The following is a 24559-nucleotide window of genomic DNA, read 5'->3' on the forward strand; positions in this document are numbered from 1 at the left end:
CCCTAAATTGATATGCCAGTTTAATGTAATTCCTATGAAAATCCCAGCAAGGTTTTTTATAGATATAGACAAAACTGTTCTAAAACTTAACATGGAAGCACAAGGGAACAAAAGTAGCTAAAGCAATTTTGAAAAAAGAATAAAGTGGGAGGAAGCAGTCTTCAGCCTTACTATGTTGCAGTAATCAAGACTGCATATGAATCTCCAGTTACCACAAACTAAAAAGGCTCATTTTAAAAAATGTTGTGGACAGTGTACTCATAGGGTGCTTAGCCTAGGGCGCTAGAGCTTCTTGCTGTAATCTTGAAAATAAACTACATTTGCTTGCTATGTATGAGTTATTGAACATAAGCTGGCTGAGTATATGGGGGTCTGTCTCGATGGTGCTGTTAAGATGGCTGGTCATCTTCTGGGCTTGTGAGGAAATAGCGGGATTGAATATCTGTTAAGCAGACCTAGTTCTTGATAATGTGCTCATGAGGGAATTCATTCTTTGCTTTCCCTTGCCTGTTGCTCATCTCAGAGTAGCACATGGTTGTTAAGGTCTGAATTACAAGAACAGGGCAAAACGGGGAGAAAGCATTTGATCACACAGTACTTTGCTGTAGTCTGGCCAGTCACAGACAGTTCCTCTGAGCTCACTTCTGATATAGTTACGTTTTCAGGATCTGGGACTGATTACACACCTCCATGTTTGTCATTTCGTTGAGTGCCGGGGCCCCCTAGAGTTAGAAACTGAGTGAAGGTCTGTAAAAAGCCACAAGCAGCCTAATTTTATCTCTTAGAGATTTTTCTACTGGTGAGGAAGTGGTGGACAGACCTGCATCTGCTCAATTCTCCAGTTGGATACTGGCCTCAAAGTGGCGTATCCAGAAGAAACCTATGTTAGTTTGCTAGGGCTGCCATAACAAAGTCCCACACATGGGAGCTTAAACAACAGAAATTTATTCTCCCAGTTCTGAAGGCCAGAAGTCCAAGATCAAGGTGTTGGTAGCATTGGTTTCCTCTGAGGCCTCTCTCCTTGGTCTTTAGGTGGCTGCCTTCTCCCTCTGTCTTCCAACCTCTGCCTGGGTCAGGAAAGGCGAGTAGAGTGTAGACATGGCCCATCAACTCGAAAATGCCTTTGCCTCCCCTTCCCCCAGACTTCTCATTGGTTAGAACTAATCGAGTGGTGTAGTTCTATGTGTGGGAGTGGAAAGAACCTGGTATGGGGGAGCACTTAGGGCCTCGGCCACCCCCCGTGGGTGTGGCGGAGGAGGTTTGTGTAGAATGATGGCCAGAAGGGTGGTATGCATCCTTTGCTTCCTCTTTCTGCCATATCTGGGAACCCACCCTCAGTTCCCCTGTCATTCTCATCTTCGTATAAGAGGTTTGGCAGAGGAAGAAGGTGTAGGGGGGAGGTCAGGGCCAGACATGGTGTTATTAGGCCCTGCAATCATCAGTGATCCCTGCCCTCTCTCCTAATTTCAGAGAAGCTGATGACCCCTGAAATGTTTTCGGAAATCCTCTGTGATGACCTGGATTTGAACCCATTGACATTTGTGCCAGCTATCGCCTCTGCCATCAGACAGCAGATCGAGTCCTACCCAACGGATAGCATCTTAGAGGACCAGTCGGACCAACGAGTCATTATCAAGGTAGGTAGTCCCTCTCTGTGTGCCGAGGCCTTCCTTGTCTTGGGGGGCTCATAGGACACTCAGGATACATGGAATCTTCCATGGAAGCCTGTTTTCAGAGTCCATGCTATGAGACAGGGCTCCTGAGAACCTGTCTTTCACACAGCATGTGGTTCTGCTTACTCCCCTAAGAAGGGCAATGCTGACTTCTCTGGGTAAGGCATTGCGTTCTGGGAGCATTCAAACGAGATGAAGTCAGCCGAAGGGCAGATGGGGGAAGCCCACAGTAAGATGAGCACACTGCCAAACTCTTCCCGTAGGCCAGCTGGGCTGAGCACATCCCATACTTTAACCTGCTGCAATGCTGGGATAGATGCTGCCTTGCCTATCGTGTTACAGGTGAAGAGGTGGGAAAGCGAGACCACCTGCCCCAAACTGCCCAGCTGAGAAGTGGTAGAACTGGGATTTGGGCCCAGGCCTGCCTGCTACAGATACTGCTCGGTGTGATGTTATCTCATTGTGGTTTTGATTTGCATTTCCTTGTTGATTAGTAACAGTTGAATATCTTTTCATGTGCTTGTTGGCTGTATGTATGTCTTCTTTAGAGAAATGTCTACTCAAGTTTTTTTTTTTTGCCAATTTTTGAATCAGGTTTTTATTCTTTTATTGTTGTTTGAAAAATTCTTTATATCTTCTAGATATCAGTCCCTTATCAGACATGATTTGTGAGTATTTTCTCCCATTCTGTGGGTTGCCTTTTTATTTTGTTGATAGTGTCTTTTGATGCATATGTTTTTTAATTTTGATAAACTCTAGTTTTCCTATTTTTTCATTTGTTGCCCGTGCCTTTGGTGTCATAGCCAAGAAATCATTGCCACATCCAATATCATAAAGTTTTTCATCTATGTTTTTTTCTGAGAGTTTTATAGTTTTAGCTCTTACGTTTATGTCTTTCATCCTTTTTGAGTTAATTTTTGTATATGATGTTAGGTAAGGGTCCAACTTCATTCTTTTGCATGTGGATATCCTGTTTTCCCAGCACCATTTGTTGAAAAGACTGTCTTTTCTCCCATTCAGTGGTTTTGGCACTCTTGTTGAAAATTATTTGACTGTTTCTAGGCTCTGTATTCCATTGGTCTGTATGTCTTGTCTCTCTGTCAGTACCACACTGTTTTGCTTACTGTAGCTTTGATGTAAGTTTTGAGATTAGGAAGTGTGAGTCTTCCAACTTTGTTGTTCTTTTTTCAGGATTGTTTTGGCTGTTCAGGGTTCCTTAGATTCCATATGAATTTTAGGATGGATTTTTTTTTCTATTTCTGCAAAAATATTATTGGGATTTTGATAGGGATTACATTGAATTTGTAGATCTCTTTGAGTAGTCTTAGCCTCTTAACAATATCAAGTCTCCCAATCCATCAGCATGGGATGTCTTTTCATTTATTTATGCCTTTTTAAATTTCTTTCAGCATTGTTTCGTAGTTTTCATTGTATAAGTCTTTCAACTCCGTGGTTAATCCCTAAGTATTTTATTCTTTTTGATGCTATTGTAAATGGAATTATTTTTTTAATTTCCTTTTCAAATTGTTCATTGTTAGTGTATAGAAATGTTGATTTTTGTATATTGACTTTGAATTTGCTACTTTGCTGAATTCATTTATTAGATTTAACAGTTTTTAAATGTAATCTTTAGGGTTTTTTACATAGATGATCATATCATCTGTGAACAGAGATAAACTTCTTCCTTTCCAATTTGGATGCCTTTTTCTTTTTCTTGCCTAATTGCTCTGTCTAGAAATTTCAGTACAGGATTATGGTGAATAGAAATTGCAAGAGCAGGCATCCCTGTCTAGTTCCTGATTTTAGAGGAAAAGCTTTTAGTCTTTTACTACTCAGTACCATATTCACTGTGGGTTTTTCATATATGCATTTGTTATGTTGAAGTAGTTTTCTTCTATTCCTAGTTTGTTGAATATTTTTATTGTCAAAGGCTGTCGAATTTTGCCAAACTCTTTTTCTGCATCAATTGAGATGATCATGTGGTTTTTAATCCTTTATTCTATTAATGTGATATATTCACATTGATTAGTTTTTGTACTGAACCATTTTTGCATTGCAGGGATAAATCCCACTTGGTGGTGGTGTGTAATTCTTTCAATATGCTACTGAATTCAGTTGGCTAGTATTTTGTTGAGGATTATTAATTACATCAGTGTTTATAAGGAATATTGGTCTGTGGTTTTCCTTTCTTGTAATGTCTGGCTTTGAATTATGAAGTGTTGTCTCCTTTTAAATTTTTGGCAGAATTTGAGGATCGGTGTTATTCTTGTGTAAATGTTTGGTAGAATTCTCCAGTGAAGCCATTAGGTCCAGGGCTTTTCTTTGTCAGAAGATTTTGATACTGATTTAGTCTCCTTACTTGTTAATTACTTTTGAGAGAAGTGTGAATTTGTTTCTCTTAGCCTGTTTCAATTTTGCCAACTCTCAGAAAAAGGGCATGATTGAGAAAGAAGGGGGACGTCATGGGAGAGAATTGGGGGTGTGTTGGATGCAGCAGTGGATGCCTCACCTGTGTCCCCATGTGCAGCCTATTACCTCTGGAGCCTGGCCCTGAGGACTTTGCTCTGTGCTACATCTTTTTCCTATAACTTTGATGAGGACATGCATGGCCTTATAGGGTTAGCCACACCCAACCACATGGTTCCCAGTGGCCAGGGTCAGCCCCATGCAGGGTCCTCATGAGTCTAACCAGCTGGTTTCCCTGATATTTTTTCTCAGAATTGAGTGCCCTTTTTTTTTTTTTCTTTCTCTGTTATCCTGATGGGGCTTGTGGGCAGCCCTATAGAAAGTTGTCAGGCAGTTCAAACTCTGCCTGGGGCTGCCACCTGCTCCCCTGACCAGAGGCTTTCTTGGTGACTGTTCAGTTGTTAGCGGTGGGTCCCCTTTAGGTCCTCTAATCCACCTATAATCCCTACCCATGGGAAGACATTGGCTGGTAGGCTGTTGGGAGACTGTCCCCAGTTGGGTTTCCTGCCTGGCTCAGTGGCATGAGGTTTTAGGTGCTCTGTGGGAAAGCCCGGCTGCTGTGGGACAGCGCTGTGTTTATTAGGCCAAAGGCTTGTGGGCACTGTGACTTAGGGGACATTGTCCCATCTGATAGGCGAGGAAACAGAAGATCACACCCAAGGTTTCCCATGTGTAACTGGGGCTTCAGGAGAGCCAGGTGCTTCTTTGAGGATGTTCACCTGGCTCCTGGGACATGGTGGAAGACAGGAACCTTGGGAGCAATAGCACCCGAGGGGTCTCTCTTCTCACAAAGCAGTGCCTTAGTTTGGAGGCGGCCACTTAACAGGTGTTCCCAGTGATACTGAGACCAAACCCAGGCCTGGCCACCTTAACCAGTGCATCTGGTCCGGTTTGGCTCTGCTTAGTTCCAGGGACCTGAGGGCTCAGTGCTCTTGAGAGTTAAAGCATCAGACTTTGTAGGGGTGGTAGGGCCCTTTCTAGAGAGTGAAAAGGTACATGGGGTTTTACAGGTTGAGGCTGGGAAGACAGGTGAGAACCTGGCACCAGTGCTATGTGCTTGCTCAGGGGTCCTGGCTCTGCCTTGTCTGTAGGAACCCACCAGGAGTCCCCTACTCCTTAGCACTACACTGCTGCCACCAGGCGGCTTCCTCCAGCAGAGCTCTCCATGACAGCCAGTGTCTCTCCTCTGCTCAAAACACTCCGCAAGCTTCCTAGATCCCCCTGTGGAAGCTGGGGCCCTTATGACAACCTCAGGCCCTACTCTGCTGGGGACCCTTCCTGCCAGGGAGCCACACGTCTGCTCTCTTGGCCCATTTAGTTCTTCCTAAAACGCACCTCCCCTGGGAAGCCTTTCTTGGGCCTCCTGCACCTTCTGTCCTTTTTCTCCTTTAGCACTTGGCACCATCTGATATATATTCACGTGTTTAACTTATGTCTGACTTTTGCCCGACTGATATCTACCCATGAAGTCAGCTTTTTATATGTTTTACCCTCCATTGCCTCTCCTGTGCCTCTCCTTGGTTGGCACACAGTCTATGTTATTTAATAAATGAAAGCATTAATGGCCAGTTAGTGGAGGATAGCAACCCAGTCCGCATAGCACAGACTGGTGGCCCAAAAGACTAATGATGTTGTACCCGGGCAGGGCTTGCTGGGTGTGAACTGCTGTACTGGCTGGTTGTGTTTGGTCCCATTAGGTGCTGTCTGATGCGTTTCTGTGGGCTGGCTGCCACTTCATGTTCTTTCCGGTCCCAGCATGCCAATGTGGTTCACTGAGCATTCGGGTCCTGTTAGGGGAAGGGGCATTCGGGTCCTGTTAGGGGCAGCTCTTCTGATTCCATTCTGCAAAACTGAGACAGTCCCCTGGTGTGGCGTAACATGGAGATAGGAAAGAACTAAGGGCTCAGCTGCAGTGAGTGGAACTTAATACACAGAGCCCAGAGGTGCAGGGCTTTGTGAACAGATTCGGGATGGGAAGGTGTCCCATGTTTCTCTGAAGATGAAGGAGAAGTCCCTGTTTGGGCAGGGCCCTGAGCAGTGGCCAGTTTACTGCCTGCACTAATCCTTGTCTTAAAAGCCGAGCTGAGGACTGAAGGACAGTGGGGCAAAAGGGCAGGTATACTGTGGCTTGCTGACATGGCAGAGTAGTACTAGACAGCAGTGATAGTCCCAGCCTCACACAGGCATGGAAGAAGTCTTGTGGACATGATGCCTAGTCAACACAGCTGGACCCCGAAGAGTCCTTCCTGTATGATTCCGTGATACCCAGTTTTAGAACAGGCATAGTCATGTGGGGTGATAGTCCTTGGGGGCAGGCTTAGTTGGGGCACTCCTGGGGTACAGGCTCTGTCTTGGTCTAGGTGCTGCACACGCAGGGCCTGAACGCTTTGCTTGACTACAGGCTGCACCTCAGCAGGGTGCTGCTGGCAGTGTGGTGGAGAAGCAGCCACGAGCCTCTGCTCCCCTCCCAGGCTTTGCCTGCGCCTTGTGAACTGGTACAGGTGGGGTGTGCATCTGCGAGCATACTTATTTAACAAGGTGATTTCTGAGCAGGGCACACTCTCTAAAGAGATGGAGTTAGGGGGGTAGATGGTGCCTCAGGCAAGGGCTCAGGGATGTGCCTGATGAGTGACAGTCAAACTGAACCCTCCCTGACTGATATCAAGATCAAGACCAGCAGAGACAAAGGACAGAAAAGAGAGCACTAGCCAGGTTGGAGAGCAAGGGGACAGGAGGTGGGACTCAGGTGCCCTGAGACCACTTCAGGGTCTTCTCCCAGGGTGACCATGCTGGGCCCTGAGCCAGAACCCCTGAGGCCACCCTGGTTACTTTGCGGAATCAGCCCTATTTTGCTGACGGTGAACTGCAGCCGGAAGGACAAGGGCCAGACCCGGTTCTCAGTAAGTCATCGGCAGGGTCCAGCCTGGCTTGGCGGCTCCAGGACAAGCCATTCCTCCTCCTCACAGCCCCTGGGTTGGATGGGTTCTGACTGCTCTAACTTGGGTTCTTTGGTTCTGGCCCCAGCTTAACATCCACGTGGGGAACATCTCTCTGGTGGACCAGTTCGAGTGGGACATGTCAGAGAAGGAGAACTCACCGGAGAAGTTCGCCCTGAAGCTGTGCTCAGAGCTGGGGCTGGGTGGGGAGTTTGTCACCACCATCGCCTACAGCATTCGGGGACAGCTAAGCTGGCATCAGAAGACTTATGCCTTCAGGTAGGATCATGGAGGAGTCCCTCCCTCATTCCGCTGCAAACCGTTTTGGGGAGAAGGCTTCTCCCTTTGCATGGTGATTCCTCTGGGACTTTCATGAGCCTCGCAGTGTGATCTGGCTGTGGGCAGCCTGGTTGCTCCTGCCTCATGTGTCCCAGCAGCAAGGCTCCCTGTCCCCCATCATTGTGAGGGTAGGTCTAAGGAGCTCGTATATTTGTGCCCTTTGTCCTTCACCCACGTCACGCTGCCCTGGGCAGCACTCTGCAGCCCTCACACCCCTCTGTTCTCTTCTCTCTGCACTGTTGCCCAGACTTTGCCTCTGTCAGGTCACCCACCCCAGCATTCATTATCTTATAGACTGGTGTTTTGTCTCAAACAAGGCCTACTTCATACAGCCCTCTCAGGCTCACAAGAGTCAGGGAGACCTCCAGCAGCTTTTTGTCACATCTTGCCATGGTCAGTCAGAGACCAGTTAGTGACCACCTGTGGCTGGACCCCCTGTGGAAGATAAAGAATTCAGGCTACCTATGAAGGTGGAAATGTCAACAGGACATTCTGGTCCAGTGCCTGTATGCTGGGGTAGGGGATGGACTGGGGACAGGGGCTCTTTGATAGGCAGACGTGCTTCCTGTTGGTGGTCGGCACAGAATTCGAGGCATAGCCTAGCAAGAGATAGTGTTAACTGAGTTATGGTGCCCATTTGCCTCAGAACTGTTCCATCATATTCAGCTCTGACCCCTGAGCTCCTCTTCCACATTTGGATAGTGTGTGTGTGTGTGTATCCTGGGAGGAGGTTGCTAAGTATCCTTGCATCAAAACAGGATGTTAGGATTTATTCTGCTCATGAAACTGTCATCGTCTACATGTGGTGGTCATTACTTAGGGACTGAAGCTTAAAATGGTGCATGAGGAGCAAGTATGAAGGTCTTTTGCAAAGGCATAACAATTAATGGGGCTCGTGAGTATGTGTGTCTCATCTGGTTCTCCCAGAATTCCCAAGAGACGGCCTACTTATGGCTTTCTGTAAATCTGAGCAAGAGAGAAGGAATGACTGTACACCCTGCAGGGCTTGAGGTTCCGCACCTGGGAGACTGCTGAGCCCTGTGGGGATCTGTGCGCCTGGCATCTGGGCTGAGATGGCACATCTGTCACCTCCTGTAACCCACCAGCAGCCCAGCAGATGGGTCCCTGCTTCATAGACAGGAGTCTAGGCCCAGAGAAGGGAAGGATGTCTGGCCCATGTCTCTTACTTCCTGTGGGAGGCCCGCTCGAGATATGTCAGTGTGTGTTTGTTAACTGCACTGGAGCCAAGGCTGATGGGCCTGAGACCAGTCTGGGGTGGCCTTGCTTTTGGGAGCTGATCTTGAAGTCCTGGGAGGCAGAGACGTTGTACAGGTCTTGGGAGTAACATTGACACCAAGTACTTCATCCCCCAGATACCAGCTGAGTCAGAACCCATGTTCTCCCTGGCAGGTATGAGAATTGGGGGTGGGGGGGGCGGTCATCCTGCTCTCAGCAGTGGGGCCCTTAGGGTGTTGACACAAAGGGCACCATCCCTCCTGCTCTGACCTCCAGGTGACCTAAGCCATTGCCTAAAGCCCTTGTCAAGCCTTGGGACATCTGCATTTTGCCAAGTAGCTCTAGAGCAGGTCCCCCTCGGGAGCCCCTGGTGATGACAGGTCAGGACTTACAGATGGATCTCCCCCTTATCTCAGCAGCCAGTTAATGAATTCCAGTTGTGTGGACAGGGAGTGTCACAGACCTCCCTTTCACCACTGTGTCTAGTGCTGAGTGTGCAGGTTTCTACATCCTCGTGATCAAAGACAGAGCTCCCACACTGGGGACCAAGGGGAGCACACATCTCCTCTGCAGCAGCCTGGGTCAGCCTGCCTGGGGGTCTGGGAAGTGTCCCAAGAGCCTCTTTTAGCATCAGGAGGGCTGCTTCTGTTTTCCCAGCTGATGAGGCCTTGTGAACTCTTCATGCAGGCCTGGCCTATTATGTGTACTCTGTCTGGTCCAGGCAGGCAGATGTTCTGGAGAGACCTGGCAAAGACAGGAAGGGGAGCCTTGAATCAGGGCCATCTTATCACAGGCTTCATTGACCGGGGAACAGAACTGCAGTGAGCTACAGGAGTTCTTTCCTCCCCCCGGCCCGAGACCAGTGCCTGATTGCAGTGCCCTTCTCAGCAATGGCATTGAGTTGCATCAGTGGTGGAGCAGAGCAAGCTGCTGGTCACATGTGTGAGCAGGGGCAAGATGCCCACAGACAGGGGAACCAGGGCAGAGAACATGCTGTTCCCCTCAGCAAGTAGGACAAACGGGCCGATGTAGGTGAGCATTGAGGGGAGGGAATGGCAAAGGCACGTTACGGGTGGGTTGTGGGTTGTAAGCCCCAGAGGATGGAGCTGAGCCAGAGTGGCATATAACTGTCTTAGAACCAGTGGAATGGGGACAGAGAGACAGTGGGTAACAGGAGAGAGACAGGGCTCCAGCAAGGGAGGGGACTGGGCTGAGCAGAGCTGGTGAGGGTGTTAGACATTCACTGAGACATGTGAGCCACTACGTATGAGGAGAGTTGCATCTAGCAGTTATTGGCACCTTCTCCCTGTGTCTTAGGTTGGGTGCCACCAAAGGCACCAGAGGCGGCAGGCACAGGGATGGGGGTAGTGGATGGGGTGCATAGAACCTGAGGTGAAGTGGCCAGGGTGAGATGCTGGCCAGGAGGAAGCTGGGACAGGCAAAGAGTCAGAGGACCTGGCAGTTGGGCCTGATGGGGGACAGCGAGGCAATGTTACGGGTGCAGCATCAGAGTTGGTACATGCCAGGGTCACTTAGGACTGGTTGACCATGAGCCACTAAAATTACTCCTGGAGTTCTCCCCTCCTGCCCTGGTGGCAGGGTTTGCCTGCTTATTTGTTTCGTAATAGGTTTATTGAGGTATAATTCACACACCATACAATTCACCCATCGAATGTGTCAGATTTGGTATATTTGTAGAGTGTTCAACCATCACAGTCAGTTTTAGAACATTTTCATCACCCCAAAAGGAAGCCCCACACCCTTTTAGCAGTTACCCTCCTAGAGTCTTCTGGCCCTGGGCAACCATTATTCTACTGTCTGTGTATAGATGTGCCTGCTCTGTACACTTAATATAAATAGACCCATATAGTATACAGTAGTCCCCCCCCCCCCCCGTTATTCACTGTGATACATTCTGAGTCCCCCAGCGGATGCCTGAAACTGGATAGTACCGAGCCCTATATGTATTATATTGTTTCCTATACGTGTATGCCTTTTTCACTTAAAGGGAGTATTAATGGCATTTCTTGTGCTTTGAGGCCATTGTCGAATTAAATGAGGGTTACTTAAATGCAAGCACTGCGATAATGCAGCAGTTGATCTGATCACCAAGACAGCTACTGACTAGTGCGGGCTGGTAGCACATACAGTGTGGAGACACTAGGCAAAGGGATGATTCACATCTGGTCAGCATGGAAAGGGATGGCGTGAGATTTCATCACGCTGCTCAGAACAGCTTGCAATTGAAAAGTTATGTATTGTTATTTCTGAACTTTTCCACTTAATATTTTCAGACCATGATTGATTATAGGTAACGGAAACTAGAAAGCAAGACCATAAATAAGGGTGGATTACTGTGTGGTCTTCTGTGGCTGACTTCTTGGCATGTTTTCAAGGTTCACCTGTGTGGTAACCTGCCTGTATCAGAACTTCATTCCTTTTTATGGCTGAATAATAGTCCATCTATTGACATTTTGTTTATCCAGTCATCAGTTGATGGACATTTGGGTTGTTTCCACTTTTTGTGCTGTTGTGATCATTCACGTACAGGTTTTTGTTTGAACACCCATTTTCCGTTCTCTTGGGTGTGTGCTAGGAGTGGAATGGCTGGGTCATGTGGTAACTATGTTTGGCATTTGGAGGAACTGCCAGACTGCTTTCTAAAATAGCTGTACCATTTTACTTTCCCACCAGCAGTGTGAGGGTTCGGTTTTTCTCCCTGCCGTCACCAACATTTATCTGACTTTTTGATCCTAGTCATCTTAGTGGGAGTGAAAGTGATATCTTATTGTAGTTTTGATTTACATTGCCCTACTGACTAACAATATTGAACATTTTTTTTCATATGCTATTGATCATTTGCATATTTTGGAAAAATGGTTATTCAGATCCTTTATCTATGTTTAATTTTTTTATGATTGAGTTTTCAGAGTTCTTTACATATCCTAGGTACAGGTTCCTAGAGCTGTCCCTGGCTCCCCTGCAAATGTGGGATTCACCTCTTGTTGTGATATTTGCAATATTTGCAAATCATATATCAGATATGTGATTTCCAGATATTTTCTCCCATTTTGTGGGTTGCGTTTTTATTTTAGTGAAAAAGTTTTAATTTTGATATAGTCCAGTGTATCTCTTTTTCCATATGTTGCTTATGTTTTCATTTTAGTGAAAAAGTTTTAATTTTGATACAGTCCAGTTTATCTTTCCTTTTGTTGCTTATGCTTTTAATGTCAGACCTAAGAAACCATTGCCTAATCCAAGTTCTTCTTGTCCCAGCACCATTTGTTGGAAAGACTCCTCTTTCCTTGTTAAGTGGACTTGGCACCATGTCGAAAGTCAGTTGATCTTGAATAGGAGGGTGATGTCAAGTTTTGTCTCCTCCTCCTAGCTGAGTGGCCGTGGGCAGGTCATTTCGCTTATAGTCTCCATTCTCTCATTTAAACAGTGGACATAGTAGTGCTTCTGAGCCAGTCTCTTGTATCATGCGTGGTCATAAAAGTGAGATCACATTAAAAATTAACTTCAACATACTCTACAAGCATTGGTCCCAGTCCCTCTGTCGCCTCAGAGACGGCTCACCCTGCCTGGGCTCTGGGTCCCCACCTGGACACGGAGGGCAGGTGGTAGGGGCCTTGAGGCCCGTGAATCAGAATTACCTTATAGTGGTTCTCTGCCTGTCTGTCCCCCTCAAACTGGAGTCAGGCCTGCTGGCTCCAGTCCCATTCATGATTTGAACAGTTCTTATTTTATAACAAACCCACTGGAGTGGAATCTTCCCAGAGCCCAGGGGAGGTAAACAAAGGGGCCTCCAGGACCCACTCATCCGCTCTTGTTTAAATTAAAAGGAAAACATGTTTCTTCCCCACGGCATGGGCTTGGCGCCTTTCATGTCTGCCCTTCTGTGAAAAGCGGTTAGGAGCCCTCGAGGTGAGCAATGATGTTTGGGTCTGTGGCTGGGTGGTTCCTGGATTGTCAGACTACCACATTGGCTGGAGAGCAGCTGTCAGGAGCTGCTTGGGAGGGGTCGGCTCAAGGGTGCCACAGGGTAGGGGCTGGCACTGCTCAGTCATTGGCTTCTGAGTCATCAGCATGAGCTCAGGCTTCCAGACCTTGTTTGTGTGGATCCCATGGGCCAAGCCTTAGCAAAAAGAGGTGAATCCCACATCTGCAGGGGAGCCAGGGATAGCTCTAGGCTATGTGGTACCAGCCTCAGCCTGCCCGCTAGGCTGTGTCCTGTGTGCTCATGGTACCTGAGATCCCAGACCAGGAGAGCAGCATAGGGAGACTGGAACAAGCTCTTCGCTGTCCTGTGCTGGCTGGTGTCTTGAGTATCAGGGGCTCTACAGTCAGGCCTGGGTAGATGCTGCTCACTAGCCAGCCACTCATGTGACCTTGGGCACAGGATTCAGGGAGGCTGTGTGAGAAGGTCTTAGACCCTAGGAAGCTCCCTCAATGGATGTATGCTGTCTGCTTTAATAATGCTCTGAATAGCCCTAAGGGCAATAATGTTGTTCCTATTTTCTGGATGAGGTGTTAAAACCAAGGCCGCCCTACTAGGGTCCTAGCCTCTTTTTATTCCAATAACGTCTACCAGGTGCCTATCCTGGGCCTCGCCTTCCCCTGCTCCTTCCAGAGCTGAAAGTGCTTTGCAGGGCTCCAAGTTGTGGTGGGCAGACTCCTGACAGGCTGCAGTAAAGAGCAGGGCAAGCCTTCAGTGGTGCTGAGCTTCGGGAGAGGCACAGCCACCTAGCTAGAAGAGAGGGAAAAGGGCCTGGGAAGACTGAAGTGGTGACATTGGGAAGAATGGGAAAGGATCACAGTTAGGGCCACACTCTGAAGCTTGTGTGCCAGGCTGTGGGTTTTGGCTGTCTGCCCTGAAAGTGGGAGGCACACGGGCTCTCGTGGCAGTATGGCCTCCATGCCTCTTTAGGCTCCGGTCCCACAGACTTGGAAGCCAAGGCCCAGAGAGACTGCAGCTCAACCTTGTCCTCCCTCCCCTGTGTTCCTGTCCGCCCTCGCCCCCTACCCCTATCTCCGTGCTTTCATAGTCTTCGCCCAGGCTGATCCCCCTATTCCCCGACTGTATCCATTTGGCAAGAGGATGCGCAGATGACCTCAGGGTGAAGGACCACAGGGTATGTGGGTTCAGGGCCCAGCTCTCTGCTCTCAGCAAATAATCCAACCACTCTGGAGTTTATTTCAGCCCCAGTGAAGTGACCAAGTGCGTCAAACGTTCAGGAGCAGACCGGCCCAGAGGCCCACAGTGAGGAGCATCCAGGACTCTTGGGTGGCCTCCTCCTTTTGTTCTCCTTTCACCCTCCATGTCTCTCTGATCAGTGGGTCTTGGCTCTGGACACTAAGTGGGGCATACAGTCCTCCCCTGCTTCCCAGCCCCAATGATAATGCCTGGACCAGCCAGCCACACCGTTCTGTCAAGGGAACCACCTCCGTAGCAAACACCACTAATCAAGGCTGCAGCGAAGGGCTTATTGCTTTGGAGAGAAGCCTGGAGTCATGGAGGCAGTGCTGTTGTGATCAGAAGAGGTCTTGGTATCTCCAGGCAGCTCCGCCTTGAGACTCAGGTGACAGGAACATTCCCTGCTGCCCCTACCAGGAGTGTTGCTCTGAGGAGCTGGGCATAGAAATAGGCTCAGTGGAGAAGAGGTGGATGGAAGAGGAGGCAGGAAAGGCCTGGCTCCAGCGTTCGTTCCATCTGCCGGTGGTCAAGGGGTTAATAGTGGTTTCTGGGGCCTTTCCAGCTGCTGCTCTGTGAACTAGTACTTTCTCTTCTCCCCATCCCAGTGAGAACCCCCTGCCCACGGTGGAGATTGCCATCCGGAACACAGGTGATGCTGACCAGTGGTGCCCGCTGCTGGAGACCCTAACAGATGCCGAGATGGAAAAGAAGATCCGTGACCAGGACAGGAACACAAGGTACCTGCCCCCATCCCCCACCCGCTTTCCCCACCAGGCCCCTTGCAGCTGGCTCTGCTCACAGACACTGTCTTCCAGGAAGGTGCAGAACCAGTGCTTTTCTTTCCCCAGTGAGCCAGTTTATAGGAGGGGGACCTAGGTGGCCAGGGGCAGGCCCCAGGATGAAGAGTCCAAGTCTAGCTTCCAGGATGCAGGTTTCAAACCTTAAAGGGTACAGAAGCCCTCTTATTGGGTTTGACTGCATCCCAGACCCAGGTTTTAGGACCCCTGGAGAAGTGGGCAGGACCTGAGCAGGCAGGTGAGAGGGCAGCTTCAGGGAGCACACAGGTTGAGGCTGGGAGAAGAGATGGGCTGGGGATCCCACCTGCCATGTCCTGTCTCTGTCTCCACTTCCCTGGCTGCCCTATAGACCCCCGGGGCACGTAGCAGCTGCCCAAGGCTGGGAATTGGCTGTGGGTCACTGCCCTCTCTTCTCCTGCAGGCGTATGAGGCGTCTCGCCAATACTGCCCCGGCCTGGTAACCAGCCCACCAGCGCTTGGCTCCCACGGAGCGTTCAGAAGACCAGCCTGCCTCTCCTTCATCTTCTGGCAAAGCAGGAGGCAAGGGGGCAGCCCAGGGCTGTCCTGAGGAGCACAGACAGGGAGGCCTTCCAGGTCATCGTCCTCTGGGCACACATTCCATTTGCTGAGCCCCAGTCCCCACCACTTGTCTCTGGCCAGGAAGAGGCTTCGTTCGGGTTGTGTTTGTTTTTGTTATAGGAGCCCCAGGAAGGGCTAGCAACACTTTTTAAATAAAAGGCAACAAGTCATATTCCATTTCTTCCAAGTGGTAGCATAAAACTAAGTGTGGAAGAGAACAAGGAGTGGGGTGGTACCTGGCCAAGGTTGACGGTTGGCCGGGCCTTTCACCTTGTTCTATGTCAGATCCCCAGCTGGGTAGGTTGGCATTGACGGGGCTCCAGGGCTCCACCCTCAGCCACCTGCAAGGCTTGAGGCAGAGTGTGATCTTTGCTTTTCCTTGGGCCCTCCAGTTTCCCCACCATCGCATGTATGTGGATGTCATTGCAGAGTGGGAGAAATGACAAATGTGGTCGTGAGGCTCAGAGGACAGGGGTCCACTTGTCTTTCAGTGGCAGCCCTACCACATCCCCTTTGCTTGGCCTTGTGAAGCAGCCGCTGGCTCTCTCCTTGGCCTCTGCTGCATCCAGGTGATCAAGCTATCCCTGCCGGGAGCATTTCTTCTCTAGAGATCCTTGCAAAGGCCCCATCCTGTGCAGACACCACAGGGGTGTCACCAGCGTGGGTGCCTGTGCCTCGCCATTCCAGCTCCAGCAGGTGTGCAGCACTCTAGCCACACTTCTCAGTAGCACACACATAACAGGTGGACTGGGGCCCATCTCCACCACTGGCTAGTGCCGTGACCCTGGCTAGTTTCTCCCTTAAGGCTGGTTGTGAGAAAGAATGCATATGGAGTAGCATGCTTGGCCTGGTGCTGGCTTGTGGGGCTGGGTTCTATGTAGAGAAGGAGGCACAGCCCTGGGCCTCTTCTCAGCTGTCTTCAATGAGCATTTCATCCTCTCTGTATCTTTACCTCATCTGTTAGTGTGGAAGTATCCCCATTCTACAGAAGGGATGAGGGATCCCTGAGTGCGAATATGGGTCTTGCTAAGCCAAACACTGCTTGGTGAACTGGGCATGCAGCTACACTTACTGAAGGTGGGCACAGACCCCCAGCACTGAGCTGGTACCATCTTCAGTTGCTGGCAGGTCCTTCCCCGACCAGGGCAGAGCTGAGGGTCAGGACTGCTTTGCTCCCTGGTAGTGTGGCTGGGGTCCCGTGAGCATGTATGTCTTAGGACATGACAACTGCCTGGGGTTTTGTACCCAAGCTCCTGTCTTTCATTCAGGAGTGGAATTTGCTAGACCAAAGGTCCAGCTGGGCTTCACTGGAAGCCCCTGACAAAGAAGATTCTAGGCCCAGGAAACAGTAGGCCTTGGAAACAAGTAGGCTCCATTAACAAGGTGTTTGCTTGGTCTATGGGACAGGAAGCAGTCCTGTGGCTCCACAGCTGGTGGGTGGAATGAACCCTACCTCTTTGAACCCTGCTGGGGGCAGGTCAGCACACCTGCCTGAGAGGCCTGGGGAAGGGCTGGTGCACCAGCACGGCCCTCATTGCTAGCCTACATTGCTAAGGGCCAGATGTTGCTCCACAAGGTTTTGCTATAAAATTAAGGTCAAGTCTATGGCAGATATTTTTATCATCCATGAAAGTGACAGTCCCTGTGCTGTTGATCATCCAGAAATAAACCATAATGCAGATTCAACAAGGAAAGCTGGACAGGTCATCTGATGCCCACTTTACAGAAAAATGAGCTGTGGGGTCAGATAAGGCTCCCATGGTCCTCAGCTAAAAAAGGCGGGGACAGGACTTCCAGAGGTCTCGGCCTCAGCCAGTGCAGGACTCTGCCAAGGTGAAAACTTCTCAAGGCTTTGGAGCCACAGAAATGGCAGAGGACCCGGTCTTGGCTCCCCTTTGCACGTGACTCCATGGGTCCTTGGCCACTTCTTTTAGTTGCTCAGCTGGAAAATGGGGCAAAGTTCCACTTGTTGGTTGCTGGTGCAGGATGGGAGGGGCTGAGTGAGGCATCAACCTAAGGGCACTGCAGACAGGAGTCCGTGCAGACCAGTCTTGGTACAACTGGGGACAGCCTGGCACCTGTCCTTCACATCAAGATCTGGCAAACCCCCTCACCGACTGGCAGGGAACAGAGGCCCAGCACGAGTGGAATTCGCCCAAGGCTCCATTGAGGCACTGAAGGGACTGGGATGAGAACCCCTACATCTGTCATCTGTGAGCTCAAAGCTCTATTAGGAAACTGTGGGCATGTTCTTGACCCTCTCTAGGCTTTCCATCCAACTACCTACACCTGGTATGAGAGGACAGTCCAGGCTTGATGGGAATAGAGCTGTACCTTGGGCCAGGCCCACTCCCAGGGCAGAAAGTAAACACAGGGTGGCCCAGGCTTGGTAGCCCTAGGTCAAGGCCAGCAGCACCTGCCCAGCATAGAAGGGTATGGCCAGGTGAGGCAGGGGGAGCCAGTGCTGTGGACGAAGAGGCTGCAGGTCATTCTATTTATTTGGGTAGGCCTTGGGCACAGGCCGAACCTCTAAGGCAGGTTGCTCTGCTGCAAGTAGGGGTTAGGGGTGGGATGGAGGCTTGCCAGAGGCCAGGGAAGCAGGCCCATGGCCCTAGGTAGGGTCACTGCTGCAGGGGTCCTGGCTGCTCCTCAGGGAGGGGCAGGTAATTCGGATCTTCTTCTGGGGCATCCAGTAGTAGCTTCCTGTGGAGGAGGGGCCCATGCTGAGCTGAGGCCAGCACAGGTCCCCCAGGGGGTTGGGAGCCATCTGAAGGAAGTAGGGGCAGGGTGGTCATCTTCAGCACTCACAGGAAGCTGGGAGTCAGCAGCAGTCTCTTCCCTCCAGGCTGGTTGGGAAAGACATCCTCCAGGAAGTAGTAGATGTGGCCCACAGCAATCCCTGTAGGAGAGCTGTGAACTGCTAAGGCCACCCTCCCTCCACCATCCAGAGCCCAGGGTCACCACATCCTGCTTTGGGCCTCCATGCACAGCCTTGGGCAGGGCTGAGGTTGGCCCAGAAAGACACTCTTACAGGGCCTAGAAGTGGGCAGGACCTGGGGAGGAGAGGGCCTGAGAACAGGAGTGGGAGCCATGGCTGGAACACTGACCCACCTATCCCCACCCTGGTCAGGACCCACACAAGCATCAACAAGTGAGCTGAGAACATGTGAAGTCTGTAGCTTGGCTGGCTTGTTCAAGGGGCTATAAGACTAGAGATGCTGGGAGGGCAGGAAGAGGAGTTGGGGAGGTCCAGTGCAGGTGGGAGGGAGGGCTCTGGTGGAGCAGCCAGCCTGGGGTGGTCTGGGTAGAAAGGTAGGCTCACCCAGCAGGTCCACAAGGATGGAGTTGCCCAGCAGCAGTGAGAAGCCCATGAGCGCCCAGGGCAGGAATGGTGCCTGGAAGGTGAGGAGGCCAAAGAAGTTGACCCTCACTTGAGGGCTGCGGCGGCTCCATACGTACACAAGCATGGCTACAAGGGCCTGGCCCAGGAAGAACAGGCTGCCCAGGAACCCCAGCAGCTGGGCCAGAGTCAAGGTGCTTGGAGGCCCTCCCCTGGTACAGGCCTCAGCCCCTGCCCAGGTCCCCTCTGACTTGCTAAACCTCTGCAATCCTGTTGCTGGTTTCAGTTTGATCCTCATCACCCCTATGTGTCCTTCCCCCATCAAGATGTCTCTTCCCAATCTAAGGCCCCACATGAAGAATCTGTCTTGTCTCTCTACCTCACCCTAGCCTCCCACTACTGTCTGTTCTTGCCCCAGTTTCTCCTGCTGTTGACAGTAGGGCTCAACCCTGAGGCACCCAACATGGCTCTCCTGTGCATCACCCTGTGGTAGTTTTTGTACAGCCCTGAAGACCTAGTCCTGGCATATGAAGCTGAGCACATGATACACGCTCAATACATCCTAAGCTGGAGTGAACGACTGTCCCTCCCTGGCCTGGGTGCTCATTTGGGGCCCAGGGCTAACAGGCTGGACCCAGAAGGCGCTGCGGCCTGAGGTTCCATAGCAGGGGAAGGATACGGTCATGAGGATGCCCCCGAAAAGAAACATGAAGACGAAGTCAGCCGTTCGGCCGCGGAAGGAGCCCTCTTCTAGCATACGGCAGTAGCGGAACCTGCGGCGTCAGTATAGGAAGTGCCACCTGGCGGGGCATCAGTTTTCCCGCTCCCGGCCGCCTCCGCCCCGCCCCGCAGGCTGGCCCCCTTTCCGCCTCGGTTTGCGCGGCGCAGGATACACAAACAGCATGTTGAAGAAGAAGCTGAATCCCAGGGGCCCGAAGAAGAGGAAGTTGGTGACGAGCCTCCAGACCTGCGAGGGGCGGGCGGTCAGGTGCTGGGTGGACGGGGCCTGGCCATCAGGTGCAAGGGCGGGGCGGCCTCACCTGGAACTTCCGGAACACGAGGTGCGGGTTGAAGTAGAGCTGGAAGGGGGTTAGGAGCTCCAGCTGCTGCGGAACCAGGAACGCGTCAGGGTCTAGCCCCGGGATTTATCCGTAACCATGGCGACACCTCCACCCGACCTGCAATCACGGCAATGCCCCACCCTCCCAGTCGGCTCACCACGGCGGCGGTCGTGAGGATGCAGGCCGCGGTGTAAGCCCGCGTTACCGTCGGCACCTGCAGGAACTCGGCTGCCAGCCCCTCCCACGCCATTGAACCGTCTAAGGCACGCGTGGCCAGAACGCCTGCACGCTCTTTAACCCGATTCCAAACCCCGCCTTCCCGCCAATCCGCTATGGAGACGTAGTACGCCCAGGCTCAGGGGAGGGGTCTAAGGTCAGGTAACCAATAGGAGGAAGAAGCGAGAGGCAGGGGCGGGGCGGCGACGTGGGCGGGTCGAGACTTAGGGCCAATGAGCAGGTCCATGGCTAAGCACGTGGCGGTTGTTGTGATGGATGTGGCGGCGCGGGAGAATGTGCAGCCAATGAGAAACTGGCCGCTTCGAGACAAGCGACGGGAGGACCAATAGTGAGGACCCACGGGGCCACTCCGGGGGCTGGGCTAAAATTGTTAGTGGAGAAAAGACCGGATCCCAGCACAGCGAGACAGAAAGGGGCGGGGACATCGGGGTGGGACGCAAGAGTGGCGGTGAGGTTCTGTGGGTCCACATAGTGGCCCGCGGCCTGTCCTCCACCCCTCAGAACCAGAGACGGTGTCACTTCACCTACGGTAAAGGAGGCTCTCAGCAGCATGTACAAATACCCCCGCACGTCCAGGGACCCGCCAGAACATGTCAGTTCTTGTTGGAAGTCTTCTGGGGGCTCGCCAGAGGAGGGGCCAGGCTGAGGACTTGCAAACCTCGTGGGACTCCAGGGTGCCGAGGTGGACCAGAACAAGTGGATAGGCTGGAGAGGGCCTCATTATTTTGGTGAGAAATTTCATTAATTCATTCTAATGAAGAAAGTCAACCGTTTATTGAGCACCAACTGTGTGCTGGGCACTTTTCTGGATGCTGTTTACACAGCAGCTAACAAAAGACACTATCTCTCATTGTGTAACCTAGGAGATGTATAGTAATATGCCTATGCTAATATGGGAGCTACTGTTCACAGGACAGTGCACTGACAGAAATAACAGCTAAGTGGGACGTGGAAGATCAGGTAGTGGGCTCCATGCTAGGACGGGGTGATCTAGGAAGCCTGTGTGAAATGATAATCCTTGATTGTCACTTTAAATTATCCATGTGGCTGCTGTGAGGACAGTAGGCTGCCAGAGTAATCAGTGAGCAGAGGGAGGCTGCAAGAGACATTGGTGGCTTGGGTAGAGTGGATCCTGGAGGGCAAGGAGAGGTTGGATGTGAGTTTGCTGACAGACTTGACAGAGCTGTGACAGAGGTGTTAAGGGCAACTTCGAGACCTGAACCACAGGGTGGATGGAAGTTTAACAGCCTTTTACGAGATGGAGAACGCTTGGGGAAAAGGCAATCTGATGCGGAATCCTGTTCTGGCCTCATTGAGCTTGGGGGATCTGTGTGACATCTGCCTGGAAAAATCCAAATGTAGTGTTGGTTGGGAGAAGTCAGGCAAGTGATCTAAATGTGGGTGTCAATTATTAGTAGATCAATGACATTTGTAGCCTTGGGCCTTTGTGAAATGTCCAAGGCTAGACTGAGAAAAGAAGAGGCCAGGCCTGGGCAGCTTGACCTTCATCGGTCAGAGTGAGAAGGCAGACCCAGCCAGGGATGCTGAGAGAGACTGGGGGGAGAGGTTGGGCAGGAGCCAAGCCAGAAAATGGCTTCGGGAGCAAGGCAGTGAGAAGCCCTGGGAGATGAGGCCTGGGAAGGGATTGTGGGGTGCAGCCATGCCAAAGTTCCGGGTGGCCAGTGTAATAGTGGGCATGAGGTAAAGGAAGATGTCCAGATGGATGTGCCCTTACCAGTGTAGCCTTGTGTGTATGTATGGAAGATGAGGGATGCTCAGGACAGGGCCCCGAGGTCCTCCAGGAGACTGGATTGGGGGAGAACCTCCAAGAAATAGATGGATCCCAAGAGAATGAGAGACTCACACGGGTTCTAAGAGAGGTCCCCTGGGGAGAGGCCCAAGGGCCCCCAACTCCAGAGGGGAGTAGAAGGGAGAGAGGCCGGGAACACTGAAGGAGGTTGTGCATTGGGTTCAGGAGTGAGGAGGTCTGGTACAGCAAGAGTTGGACCAAGGTGCTGGAAGCTTGGGCAGTGGGAGCAGGCTAAGGGAGCCCCCCTCAGCCAGTCTCCTTTTTTCAGTGAAGTAGGCCAAGGTCATGTTCAAGGTAGAGTAGATGCCATCCAGGTGGAGGTTTGGCAGAAGGTGGGGATCTAGGGCCACAGACGCCAGGGCGGGCGCCTGACTGTCATGAAGGAGCCAGCTAGGGAGGTTGGGTTTCTTGTCTGCTGGGGAAAGGGTGGTATTCCTTCCTCCAGGCACTTAGCAGGTGCTGGCAAGCCTTCCACTCAGGGTCAAGCCGGGGCTAATAGGAGGGGCTGTCATTGTCAACAGGGGCAGTGACTTGACTGATGATAAGGCAGGCGCCTGGTTTGGGGGTGGAGAAGCACATTCCTGGGAGGCTGGGCGCCCAGGGTGGGGGCAGCCAGCTGGGCCAGACATCCAGGGGAGCAACAGTGGGTTATACTGCAGATTCTCCTTTCTCAGAGCCCTAGGGGATCCTCAGATTGAGAAAACAAGGCCTATGGGAGGCAGAATGAGGCCTGGGGTCCAGTCCAGGCTTTTCCTGTTCAGTCTCAGGCCCAGGAGAGGCCATGATGGAGACACCAGGTTCACTTCTCCTCTGATCCTCGGGTACCATAAGACATTTATGGAGAGAAGCTCTGAGCACTACACATTGCAAAGGGCCTAAAGACACAGGCAGGCAGTGTGCTAGCAGCTAACATCTATTTAGCTGTCTGCCCTAAGCCCTGATGGCTAGGCCCTCCTCCCCTGTGCTGAGGGATGTAGCAGAAGGAGGGCCTATGTTCCTTTGTCAAAGTGACAATGGGCCTTGCTTCCAGTCTACCTCTCTGGCCTTCTGACCCTGTTTGCTGCTGCAGAGCAAGGAGCTCTGGGATCCCCAGGTCTGGAGACACCCAGAGTACCCCCAAATCCTCTGTCCTACAGGCAGGACAGCATCCCCTGAGTCCCCACCAAGCCTCCCCTCCTCTTCACTGGCCTCACACTAGGAGAGACCCTTACCAGCCTGTGACAGTCCTGAAAACTGGGGTCACCCCTGCCCACGTCGAAGCTGATGCTCCCACAGAACTCTCCAGTTCTTTCCCTCCATTTCAACACACCTCGTGACCGCCACCACCTCTTATTCAGGCCTCAGTTTCTCACCTCTGGGACTGCCCTGAATCGTATTCATTCATTTTCTTCCCTACCAGCCTAGATGTTCTGTTAAAAGAGGAGAGGAAGGGAGGGTTCCCCCTACTCCAGGAAGCCCTTCCTGAAGGGACCAGAGCTCACCTATCTTTATTATTATTATTATTATTATTATTATTATTATCATTATTATTGAATTGTTGCAGGTTTATTTGAGCCAAACTGATGACCTATGCTGGGGAGAATGTACGCAGAATGTACTTTATTCCAAAGGCAACATGTGCCTGTGGTAACAAACTGGAAGAATCAGAAACAAGGTGAATGTTTTTGTGTGCATGTTGGAGGCAGCTACATTTTAACAATACATGATGGCCTCTTCCTGGCCTTGAGCATCCTTGGTTGGGAGTCTTTCCTCAGGGGCTATAAGCCCAGTGCTCACCCCCTTCTAGCACATGGACCACCTCCCCAAACCTTGGTGGGTGGGCCTGCACTGCAGCTCTAGTGAGCTCCTCCCAGAGCAGCTGTGTCCCCACTGGCCCTTCCTGTCTGGGTCATGGGGTATTTTTAGCACTGAATCCGGAACCCACACTGTAGCAGCTGCTCATGGCCAGAGCGCAAGAATAACAATCATCCAGGTGGGCTGTGTCAGGCCTGGGCAGCAGAGGGAGTGACCTGGGCCAGGCCTTCTGGATAGCAGAATCTGGATTTGCAAGGAATTAATGGGTCTCTGGGTAGAATGGGCAGGAAGGAGGCTATGCAAGACAGAGGTGGAGTAGGTGTTAGCCAGACCTGACAGGGGAATACCCTGTGCAAAGGCCTTGAGTTGGCAGGGACAAGGAGGAGGAGCTGCATGAGAAGCGAGGCTGGGGAGGGCTGGGGCCAGGCCAGTCTGGGCCACATGGGATGTGGTTTCTGTCCCAAGGGCAGTGGGGAGCCACAGGAGAGTTTTCAGCATGGTGGCGAGGTTAGGATCAGATGGTGGCTCTTTGGAAGAAGTGGACAAGAGTATAAGCAGTGGTCGGAGTGGAGAAGGATAGAAGTGGCCTGCAGTGGCAGGCACGTGACAGAGAGGGAGTGAATGGGTCGAGGAGGTGGAAGCCACAGACCCTAGTGTGCACTTGGCTGAGGGCTGAGATGGGAGAGGGCCAGATGTGAGAGGGAGACCACTCATTGGTTTGGGACAGGCTCAGTTTGGGGTGCTATGGGGATATGGCCACCTCAGGGAAGCTTTCCCTGGCCACGCCAGCCTAGTCCTCCCAGCTCCTTGTTCTCTGTAGCTTTCGTCACACCCACAGAAGCTCTTCAGCATTTTCTTTCTATCCCTGGTGTCTGCTGCAGTGCTGGGCACGGGCAGGCCCCAGACCTGGACTCCATTACTGGACCTGCAGCTTAGGCTGGTGGTGGGACCTGGCCACTCCCCGCCCCCCTCTTCCTCACCAATGTCTTTGTTTCCTCCAGCTCAAAGGCCATATCCTGGTATATGGTGGGTACATCTGAGATTTCTGGGCAGGGACACCAGCCATGTGACAGTCATGCTGGCCTCCCTCTCCA

The 24559-nt window shown here is 51.5% G+C and overlaps 3 protein-coding genes across 11 annotated transcripts in view; 2 read left to right on the forward strand and 1 right to left on the reverse strand.

Annotated features, from left to right (window-relative positions):
• The window catches only part of SMARCB1 (SWI/SNF related, matrix associated, actin dependent regulator of chromatin, subfamily b, member 1), a 30517-nt gene extending 15122 nt beyond the window's left edge, over positions 1-15395 (forward strand). For both annotated transcript variants that reach the window (XM_016127197.2, XM_016127198.2), the window contains exons 6-9: positions 1471-1637; positions 7164-7354; positions 14453-14584; positions 15066-15395. In XM_016127197.2, coding sequence (XP_015982683.1) covers positions 1471-1637; positions 7164-7354; positions 14453-14584; positions 15066-15105 — 530 coding nt within the window. In that variant the 3' untranslated portion in view covers positions 15106-15395. The remainder of the gene's footprint in view (positions 1-1470; positions 1638-7163; positions 7355-14452; positions 14585-15065) is intronic.
• Positions 15396-15518: 123 nt separating this feature from the next.
• Positions 15519-19989, reverse strand: DERL3 (derlin 3). Of its 5 annotated transcripts, none has more exons than XM_016127202.2 (7): positions 19782-19989; positions 19604-19609; positions 19457-19530; positions 19243-19336; positions 18546-18741; positions 18032-18122; positions 15519-17926 (listed from the first exon to the last, which is right to left on the reverse strand). In XM_016127202.2, the coding sequence occupies exons 1-7, from the start codon at positions 19872-19874 to the stop codon at positions 17845-17847; spliced, it is 636 nt and encodes a 211-aa protein (XP_015982688.1). In that variant the 5' UTR covers positions 19875-19989; the 3' UTR covers positions 15519-17844. The 5 variants fall into 5 exon arrangements, with proteins under 5 accessions (XP_015982688.1, XP_015982687.1, XP_015982686.1 ...); XM_016127201.2 differs by having other exon boundaries at positions 19604-19642; XM_016127200.2 differs by having other exon boundaries at positions 19604-19666.
• A 270-nt stretch (positions 19990-20259) lies between these two features.
• Positions 20260-24559, forward strand: part of SLC2A11 (solute carrier family 2 member 11) — a 35264-nt gene continuing 30964 nt past the window's right edge. For all 4 annotated transcript variants that reach the window (XM_036220321.1, XM_036220330.1, XM_036220335.1 and 1 more), the window contains exon 1: positions 20260-20589. The gene's annotated coding sequence lies outside the window, so the exon portion shown is untranslated. The remainder of the gene's footprint in view (positions 20590-24559) is intronic.

The sequence above is a fragment of the Rousettus aegyptiacus genome, unplaced genomic scaffold (genome assembly GCF_014176215.1).
Source record: "Rousettus aegyptiacus isolate mRouAeg1 unplaced genomic scaffold, mRouAeg1.p scaffold_m13_p_5, whole genome shotgun sequence".
In the NCBI taxonomy this organism is placed as follows: Eukaryota; Metazoa; Chordata; class Mammalia; order Chiroptera; family Pteropodidae; genus Rousettus; species Rousettus aegyptiacus.